The sequence below is a fragment of the Uranotaenia lowii genome, chromosome 1 (genome assembly GCF_029784155.1).
Source record: "Uranotaenia lowii strain MFRU-FL chromosome 1, ASM2978415v1, whole genome shotgun sequence".
Classification (NCBI taxonomy): Eukaryota; Metazoa; Arthropoda; class Insecta; order Diptera; family Culicidae; genus Uranotaenia; species Uranotaenia lowii.
The window spans coordinates 46,245,283-46,255,807 of NC_073691.1; the positions used below are offsets into that span (position 1 = coordinate 46,245,283).

A 10,525-nucleotide genomic window follows, 5' to 3' on the forward strand; every position below is an offset into this window, starting at 1 on the left:
TTTGTCGTTTGGATCTATTTAATCATTTTTGTTTTTTTTTTTGCCATTTTAGTCAGTCTTAACATTTTTGTCGTTTTTTTCATTTTTAATTTTTCAGTTAAATAAAATTTTTTTTCGAATAGGTGTGTTTTTAGAATTATTCTGGAATCCAATTTTTATTTTTTATTTTATTTTTTTTTTTTTCAAATAATTCTTAAGACCATGGCAGCGGACCGGCCTTTTATGACAAATGACTGAACCACCTTAGTGAAATTTTTTTGATTTAAGAGTCATTTGACATCCAACTCAAAACTTTGATTCTCCCCTTTGGTGATTTTAAGGGGGAAAAATCGAAACTGGGCGCTTTGAAGCCGCCCTAAATCAAGTCCGATTGAGCTGAAATTTTGCACAGGTTAGTGTTTTGAGCCAATCTACAAAATGTATATTAGACTGCCCCAAATTTGTATGGGAAATTCAAAACCTGTGAAATGTTATACGCTGCAGGCTAAAATTGATCCTAGGCCTAATACTAGATCTCATGCCAAATTTGGGCCAGATCGGATCACGGGAAGGGGTCGCTCAACGAGCCTGAAGTTTGTATGGGATTTTGAGACATTTTATTCGGGAGAAACATGAAAAACAAGTTTTTCAGCAATAACTTTGGTTCCCGTCGGCCGATTTCTTTCAAAAACGGGTTTTCTTAAAGCCTAAATTATGAAAAACATTTCATCCGAAGACTGCATATCGATAAGAGTTAAGACAAAAAAGTTATTAGGCTTCCAAAATGGGCTAACTTTTTTAAGGATGGTATTCATCACTGTAAATGAGTCGGGGCGGTCGAACTTATTGACGCCTCATTAGCAGTGATGAATACCACCGTAAAAAAAGTTAGCCCATTTTGGAAGTCCAATAACTTTTTTGTCTTAACACTTATCGATATGCAGTCTTCGGATGAAATGTTTTTCATAATTTAGGCTTTAAGAAAACCCGTTTTTGAAAGAAATCGGCCGACGGGAACCAAAGTTATTGCTGAAAAACTGGTATTTCATGTTTCTCCCGAACAAAATGTCTCAAAATCCCATACAAACTTCAGGCTCGTTGAGCGACCCCTTCCCGTGATCCGATCTGGCCCAAATTTGGCATGAGATCTTATACTAGGCCTAGGATCAATTTTAGCTTGCAGCGCATAACTTTTTCAAAAGTCGGGTCATTTGGGGCACTCTAATGTATATGGTCTGTTTTCGAAATTCGTTGATGAAATTTTTCTTATACGTCCATTGCCACCCTAATGTATATGACCTTAAATCAACAGTAGTCTCAATACGCAGTAACTGTCTATTTTTTTTTATTAATCTCAACCTACTTGAGAAGTCCAACTACCAAACTAGATCAGTTTTTTCACAAGCAGAAATCGCAATTCACAGAGCCTGTTTTTCAATGAGCAAAATGCTGCAACAAGGTAGTTTTATTGACGGCTTAGTTTTTTCATTACCACTTTCTTACAAGCAATCTCTCAATTAGCGGAAGCTCTGTCTGTTAATCAGTCTCATTCCACTGGACTCTGTGTTCTAAGAGCTAACACTTTATTAGCCACACCAATTTCCACAATATCAATGTTTTTCAAAAGCGGAACTCTCAATCCTTTATAATAGTTTTTTTTTTTGTTCGGAACGGAAGTCTCAATCCGAATCATTTTCTCAACCAGAAATACAATCTATTCACTGTTTCTCATAAGTCACATGAAATTTCAAACAGTTTTTTTTTTGGTTTCGTGTGCCAAAGTGAATACCCTCTTTAGTGACGGATTTCTCTACAATTTCTCAAGTGATAATAGCCAGGCTTTAAAATATACCTTTACATATATACTTTCCAAATGTAAACCAACATAAATTTAAATTGCTATAAGAATCGATTCCTTAATTCTAAACTATGAACTTAGTGACCTACTTACCTTTATGTACCTCTATTTGCTCAAGCCCCGTCTGCTATTTTTCTGCGCCACCTGCTCGGCCCACAGCTCCGGATGGGCCACCTTCTTGTGGCTGTACATGTTGGAGCTGGAATTGGAGGTCCGCGGACACCACGGGCACTGGTACAGGATCGCTCCGGTGTGCGTCGCCTCGTGTTCCTGTTTGGGTGTTAAAAATTAGTACCTACTTAATTTTAAAATATTTTAAACAACAGAATTGACTTACTTTATGACGCAGCTGGGTTTTGGAAACCTTCCCGCAAAACGAGCAGGTGAACAGGGCCCGGTTCGAGTGGTGGAAGTTCTTGTGGCCCATCAGGGCCACCTCGTTGATGGAAACCTTTCCGCAAATGTCGCACGTTACCGGACCGGTGGTGTCGTAGCATCGTCGCCGGTGCCTGAGGTAGCTCTTCTTGTTGATGAGCCACTTTTGGCATTTTTCGCACTGCATCTTCAGACTTTGGAGCCCCTCCTCGGAGTGTTTCAGCCGGTGTTCTTCGAGGGCGGCTCGGTGCGAGAATCCTCGGGCGCAAATATCACAAACCCAGTCGGAAACGGCGCCGTGCTTCTTTTGTTGATGACCTTTCAGCTGGATGGCGTTGGAATAGGCTTTGTCGCAAATTTCGCAATAATGGGTTCTGCGTACTTTGTTCACGTGCCAGTTGGTGTGCTGTTTGAGGAGATAGTCCTTCATGAAGGAGGCTCCACAAATGTCGCATTTGAAGGGTCGTTCCGAGGCTGGTGTATGCATCCACCACTTGTGGATCTGCAACCCGGAACTGTCCGAGTAGGTTTTGCCGCAGATGTCACACTTGAAGTGATCCGGGTTCAGGTGTTTTAACACGTGTTCGTAGAGACGTTGCCTTTTTCCGAACTTCCTGTCACAACATATTAAAGGGTGAGAATTCATCCCATGTGCTTTGAACGCGTGGTACGAGAGTTTGTTGAAAGTATCTCCTACGAAGTCACACTTGGAGCAGTTGAGAGACACAAACTGCTTGATCAGATCGTCTTCCCGTTCCAGATCGGCCGCCGTTCGTTTCGGCTTGGCAGGGGCCTCGCTTTGAACCGTTTGTTCCATCTCATTCGAAGGCAAAGTGGAAGCCTGGTCTGGTGCCGACGCTCCTTCCCCAAAGGAGTGATGATTGAGATTATGATTTTCGAGATTCCTGGCGCTGACCAAATATTTGTCACAAATACCGCAATAGTGATTCTTCTTTTCCACATTATCGTGCCAGGTCAGGTGACTGTTGAGCAGTTCCTGAGCCGCGAAAGCCTTCACACATCTGTTACATTTGAACTGTTTCTCGTTCTCCGGCGTATGTACCAGGAACATGTGATTGGCATAGCTGTTTTTATCCTTGAAAATACAATTGCACTCCACACACCGACTGGTATCATCCTTGTTCGGTTCATGATTCTTCAAATGTTCCGCCAATCCCGTCTTCGTTGGCCACTTTTTGTTGCAACAATGAACGTACCCATAAGTATTGTGAACATTTTTAAAATGAACCCTCAGCCTGTAAAATGACTCAAACGTTTCCTCATTTCCATTGCCTTCCTCGGCACATCGATGGCACGTGATGTCCATGTGCTCTCGAATAAACTGATTCAACTCGTCGTTGTCCTTCTTCTCCTTTCTTTCCTGACGTGTTCCACCCCTCCGACGCCTTCTTTTGACCGTTGTCACCATTTTAGTCAACAACTTTTTCCCGGCGTCTCTTTTCCGAGCCATTCGTTTTGCCAGCGGCAAATCCGATTCAGAATCCGACTCAGACTCCTCGTTGGACGACGAGGAATCAGACGGTTCGGATTCTTGGAGGAATTCCTCACCAGCGTCGTCGTGATCAGATGCTTCTTCATCTTCAGGGTCATCAACCACAGCATGTTCACCTTCGTCCAGTCCACTCTGAACTACGTTTGGCAGTTTATCCGTTAGGTTGCTCGGACCCGACTCATCTTTGATATCTTCTATTTTACAAATTGGATCTACGAACACTCTGGTTGATGTTAAGCTGTAAGAAATAGAAAATTAAATAAAAAAAACATATTTGAAGCATTTTTCTAATGAACAAGGTGCGATCCGCAGTTTGATCAGATGGCGTGTGAATATAAAATTTATTGCTGATCGTTTTTGTTTTAAAGGGAACGACAACTGTTGATAAAATCGTCGATTTTATTTTTATATTATTGTTTAAAAACCTTTTTTAAACAAACTTTTTAAATTTGAGAAATACTGTACATTGGATCCTTTTTTTAAACGATGTTGTGTACGCGCAAAAAAAAAAGAAATCGTTTAAAAAAAGTTCGAATCAACCGGACAGAATTCATCGCTCATTTCGAGTAAAGTGGCTAACTTGGACTGTAAATCGATCATTTTCAACCAGGTAGACCATTCTGAGGTGATTTGAATGAATTCGGAAAGCTCTACGATTTGTTTTGGTTTTAAAAGCCACGGTTGTTCCGAAACTTCCGCAGAGTCTCGAAGTGGCCATTTCATGTTTCTGTCGGGAAACAAAGTCCGAACAAATTTACCACAATAATTCACAAGCTTGTACTACTTTTCCAAAAATTACCCAGAAATCCCAACTTACCCTTCCTCGGAGATGTCCTCGCCCACCAGCAGCGATTCCCTGAATTCATCTTCCTCAATGTCAACTTTTTCCTCCTTGACCTGGGCAACGCGCGGTCTGACCCGTTCCACTTCGCAGTAAAATTTGTGAAACTCGTCAATCTTCTCCCAGCAGCTGGTGCAGAGAATCTGGTTGTGGTACTCATTTTCCTAAAATCAAAATTTAATCTTAAATTTGTTAATTTTCCATAAAAATTCGCAACCCATTTACCGTGAACCAAAAATGCTGGGTAAACACCTCGGAAACGTTGTCGCCGCTGACCGTGTCGGGACCGGTGATTTCCAGGAAGTGGTCGGTTCGGCGCAGGCAGGTGAAGCAGCTTTCCAGCGGCTTGGAGGACATTTTTTTCGGAACGGGAATGCAGGAAAACTTAGGTTTACACGATTTATCCGAGAAAAACTGAACCAGCGCGACGAACTCCGCGGAAAATCAAAACAAAGATTTTTCTTTTTCGACTGTATTTATCCCCAGTGCGAAAGATATGGCGATGTAGTTTGATTTTGCAGTGTTTCTCAAACAGTTGGAAAAAAGTAGGACAAAATAAATTAAAATAATAAATAAAAGTATTAGATGAAAAAACCATTTTTATTCAATTTACTTGTCTTTTTTGTCTTTGTTTCGACGGAATCTAAGTGTTTCGGATTTACTAAAAATTCACTGTTTTGCCACTTAATCCCATATATTGAAACACATATGAATATCGCTAATTAAAATAACTGGGTTTATTTCAACCGACTGGGATGCAATAATGAGGGCATCCGCAGCAATCGCGAGCAAAGTGAAAATGCTCACGAGTTTAATCACTTCCATACCGCACCGGGGGTTAGTATGAAGGTGAGCAAAATAGGGCCGTTGCCGTCGGGACCGACAAAATCACCAAATTTGCTCACTAGAAAGGGGCGAGATCAAACATGCACTGAAAAAATTCTACCGTTTTAAGCAGAATTAAACAAACGAACGGAAAGCGGAAACTTTTTTTTATTGCGCAAAAACTAATTCCATGAAATATTTCCGAAAAGCCCTTCAAGTCCGACGATTGCTTTCTGAAAATTTTGATTGTGCATTCCGTGTAGTAAACATTTTACTGACTTTCACAACCTTGAGTGAAGCTTCAAGGATTTTTCTCGGAGTAATAATAATCGAGACCAGTGCGCTGTGCAGGATTTTTGTATCCAACCGTATGGGTGGCATTCCATTACTGTCCCTACCAATTCGGCTTTCGAAACGAGGTCTCTCAATAAGTTTGCAACTAATGGGACCCAGTTTTTCGGAACAGCAACTATTTCAGTCAGCACGTTGGACAGAAAAAAGAAGTTAAAGATTTAAGCAGAATTAAACAAACGACGTCGCAGCGTGTGTATGTTTGTTGATATTCATTTTAAGAAAAAATGTGTATGAGATTAAAATTGTGGATGGATTTTTTTAATAACCAGTTGAATTAGCAATTTCGTTACATTTTTTCGGGTTTATCCAGGAATTGAACGAGAAAGTGCAATTGCTGGTTCTGATGGTGAGTTATTCATTTTGTATTTTATATTGTTCAGGACTCTCTCACTCAATTTCAGATAAACAAACTCGAAGCATCGTATTTTATGACCAAAAATGATCATGTAACATAAGAAGAGCCGTTTGGTGGACGACTTCGAAAATTTACTCGGTCCGTATTAATTTAAGATTAAGATTTTCTTCAAAAGTTTTCTCAGTGCAATGCTAAATTTAAAAATAATAGAGTTGTTTTTGACATTTCTCACGCACATTAACTGGCGTCTCACTGGCGTGTACGGACGAGAACGGGACAATTAACCTCCAAAAAATTCCAGTGCAAAAATCGAGCAGCCGACCGACGAACACGGTCGTTTTTGAGGTTAATGTTCCCAAAATGAAAAAGTGTTAGTGAAACGCCCTGAATTGCGACACGAATACTACTAGCGGCAAATAGGACTATTCTGCTACCGCCCGGTGCGCGAAAGAGTGTGTATCCCAAAACCGGTCCGCTGAAATGAGCAAAACCGGGCCGCGTATACTCACTTATTGGTGCGTTTGCTCTGATAAAAGGATAACTGCGCGCGTTGAATGTAAGCTAGCGAGTGAGTGTTTTCTTCTCCGCTTTGTGCGGATATTCGGTCTCCAAACGATGAAAATGACCAAAAGTATTTTAGGCTCAACAAAGGGGGTGCGCGCAATTGATGTGGCGAAATTTGGTGTGGCGCGAGTACACCCAAAACGTCGATGAATAATTTTTGTGCGAACATACCGGCCGCCTTGAAATATTACGAATTTCAAAAAACTTTGAAGGACTCTTTCATGACTACATGCTGGACTGGATGGGTGTTGCTGCGCTGACTGCAACTTGTAAACAGAACGGGAGATCTCAGCATGACGCACCGCAACCTGAGAGAAGAAACGAGTCAATGTCCGAATTGGACGTTGGATTTGAAGGGTACTTATCGGATGGTTGCAGTGGGGTGACAGGTCCGACCCGTCCGATCGTGACCGCGTCACCCCCGATTGCTTTAGAGCTGGATCTCAGGACAGACTTGCTTTGTCTGGTTGCAACTTAGCAACTGATGAACAAATACAGAACTGTATGACACGCTACCGGTCGACACCGGAAGCCCTGATGACTTGAAGATGATGATGATGGGATTAAAACGTTGGCCGCTGCCGTTGCTGCTTCGTTAGACTGGCTCATGGTGATTACTGGATAGGGAGTTCCAGCACGACGATCCGCAACTTAACGAAGGTTAGCGGTGGGGTGACAGGTCCGACCCGTCCGATCGCAACCGCGTCACCCCTGAAGGCTTTGGTGCTGGAACTCTGCTCAGACTAGCGTTGTCTGTTTACCCTATTGCAATGGATGGAACGAAGAATCTGCACGACTAGGCTGATCGTAGCTGGAGAGTTATCTGTGCTGCGTTTATTCTGGATCTCACGAACGATGTTCTCTGGGAACAATTGGCCAAACCCTGGGAAGATCAGATTCGTTGATGCGGAGGCAGCGACGAACCTATGATGTCTCTTCGTTGGATCAAAACAAAAGTCGCAGCGTTGGCCCAAAAAGCTTAGCGACAGAATGAACATCAACGATCGCATAAACGACGAACAGGAACGGAAGCAATTTATCAGGTAGAATAATGGATTTGACGTACCAAGCTGGTGGTAAAACGGTTCTGATTTCATTTTTGAAAACGAGTGTTGACTTCTGTGGTTCATCCGGTGCTTCCTCTCTTGCGTTTTTGGTGCCCATTGTCGCCGGCCGCCAAATCGGACCATATCGTTAGTAGAGGAAATGCTTTTATTATTTACTGAAACAGCTGGACACGCTGTGACTATCAATGGACGGCGATCCCTCGAATCTGGCACTGTGCCAGCTATAATCCAGCCAAAAACGGTGTTCTGGAGGCTGGGACCGTCTTCAGAAATCTTGAATCGACCATCACACAGACAATCGAAAAAGAATTGAGCGCCAATTATGAGGTCAATCTTCCCTGGGTGATTGAAGTTGGGATCGGCAAGTATCACACCATCTGGCAAAGTCCACGACTTGCATCGAACACGACCGGCTGGGAGGGTCGCTGTTAGCTCAGGAAGTACGAAGAACGACATCGATGAACGGTATGATGAAATTCCCGAACAACGAGGAAAAACTGACGCCATCACCTGCTTTTGTGACACCGCTGTAGAACCACCGATGCCCTGGACGGTGAGGAAATCTGAGGAACTTCGAAGTTTCAAACGTTTGCTGAAGCTCGTTGTCATGAAACAGAACTGTGAACCAGAATCTAACAAGGCTCTGGCTAACCGGAAGTTTCCAGCTTGATCTTGGACACGCACAATGGCAGTTGACAGCAAAACTTGGCGTGTTGGAGTGTGTGTTTGTGTGCAAAGTACATTTGTGTGTTGGAATCTTCTGGAGAAGTCTGTGGGTTTTTTTGGCATTTGTGTGGCGGCAAACGAGGATGAGATTTGAGGGTTGGAATGATGGCTTGTGGATGGTATCGGTTGGGAAGGTGGAGGCAATTGTTGTTGGAGTTGTTGAGCTTGCGGCACTGACTGCTGGGGGTTCTCAAGAGTTTGCGAGACGGAGGATGAAGGGTCTGAATGCAGCAACGAATGGTGACGCGATCCACAATGATGACACGAGCCTCTGCTACAGACGCGAGCCATGTGACCGGGTGATAAGCAATTAAGGCACAGTCGAGCTTTCAACACTAGCTCACTGCGTTCTTCGACTGTCAGCTTCAAAAATCTCAGGCACCGAAAAACAGAATGAAAGTTTCCACCACAAAATAGACATTCGCTTGAAGATTCTACACTTGAAGGATGGCTGACTCCAAACCTCGGTCGTCTGTCCTGCATATTTGTAGAATTGGTTTCCTGGTGCGCGAGGGTTTGTAGAATTGCACAGTGATCTCTGAGAAAGCACATCAACTGTCGAAACTTCGGCACCTCTCGAGAATTGTGATGTGTTTCCCAGTGGCGCAGAGTCAACGGGTCCAGCCGAGCGCAAACCATATGTGACAGTAGAGTACTCCAGCCTTCGGTGTTTTCGCCCACTTTCTCCAGCATGAGAATGTTCTTTTCGAACTCACTGATGAGTTTGTTTACCCATCGTAGCTTTCTTTCCGAATTACTTCAACGTTGAAAAGTGCATTAATGTAATTTTTAACGATAAGCTTACGATTTTCGTATCGCCTTTTCAATGCAGCCCATGCCACGTCGTAGTTAGCTGCAGTCATCTCGACTGAGCTAACCTCCTGCAAAGCTTCTCCTGTGAGGGCGGAGCGGAGGTAGAAAAACTTATCCATCGCCGTCAGCTGATCGCTCGAATGTATAAGACTGTGGAACGAATCTCTGAATGTTACCCAAAAGTTGATGTCTCCATTGAAGGTTGGCAGACGTATTTCAGGCAATTTAACCCTCGCCAAACTCGCTGTTGTTTCTAAAGGTTCACTAATGCTTGTGCTTGATTTCTTCGCTACATGATCTGATCCACTTGTTAAAGACAGAAGGCGGAGTAGTTCACCTTTGAGGTTGCAAAAATCGTTTTCCTTCTCCATCGCAATGCTCGCATCTTCGTCGGCCCGTGCGTTCATCAGCGCCAGCTCCTGCTCAGGATCATCAACACCGGTCACTTCGGCGTCGGTCTGCAGCTCAATTTCCGTACGCACTAGCTGGAACTGCTTGAACGCATCTTCTAGCCGTTCTAGACGTACACCGATCAGTTCACTGGTAATGACACTTGAGTTTGCATTCGCGATGAAATGACGCACTGTTTCAAAAGTACGACACAGGTTGCTTTCCAGCTTGTACAGTTCACGTAGGTCACGCATGATCACAAACTAATCTACACTGGCTATTCTTACAGTTCCAGCTAGGGTACCACTTTTTCACTCTTTTTCACTGTTATGTTGAAATTGACAGACCGCCGAATCGACTCAACATCTCGCAAACTTCCGCTCGACACAGAAATACTCAAGCTGATAACTGGAAAATATATCGGCAACTTTCAACCAACCGACCCACTTCAATTTATCACGGATTAGGCAGTTGTTAATTCCAACAACTCAATTCGGAACGAGAAAATGTATGCCAAACTGTGGGGTTTTGTTTTCCTCCACAGACTATCCAAACACACAGAATGCAAATTTGTACTTATCTGTTGATGATGAACTGTCCGACGGGGTTAGATCCGAGCCATGTACTGCAGGACCGGAAGAAGGTAGCACAGGAGCAACGCAAAGTGAATTCGGGTGTTGTGTACCGGATTGTACAGGTTCTGTAGTAGCCAGCAGTTGCCTTCGGTGAAGGCTCGATACAAAAAACACTTTTTTTTTGTTAAAAGTTAACTTTAATAAGGCAGCAGCGACAGACTTAAAGGGGTGAGGGAGTTGCACTAGCCACAGAATAGTTTCACTCAAATGCACAGCATCACAAGCCAAGC

The 10,525-nt window shown here is 43.2% G+C and overlaps 2 protein-coding genes across 2 annotated transcripts; both read right to left on the reverse strand.

Annotated features, from left to right (window-relative positions):
- Nucleotides 1-1,810: 1,810 nt before the first annotated feature.
- Nucleotides 1,811-5,083, reverse strand: LOC129739515 (transcription factor grauzone-like). The gene is made up of 4 exons (XM_055730997.1): nt 4,792-5,083; nt 4,543-4,730; nt 2,175-3,963; nt 1,811-2,107 (listed from the first exon to the last, which is right to left on the reverse strand). The coding sequence occupies exons 1-4, from the start codon at nt 4,921-4,923 to the stop codon at nt 1,943-1,945; spliced, it is 2,274 nt and encodes a 757-aa protein (XP_055586972.1). The 5' UTR covers nt 4,924-5,083; the 3' UTR covers nt 1,811-1,942.
- A 4,102-nt stretch (nt 5,084-9,185) lies between these two features.
- On the reverse strand, nt 9,186-9,914 carry LOC129759737 (uncharacterized). The gene has a single exon (XM_055757259.1). The coding sequence runs from the start codon at nt 9,912-9,914 to the stop codon at nt 9,186-9,188; it is 729 nt and encodes a 242-aa protein (XP_055613234.1).
- Nucleotides 9,915-10,525: the final 611 nt, after the last annotated feature.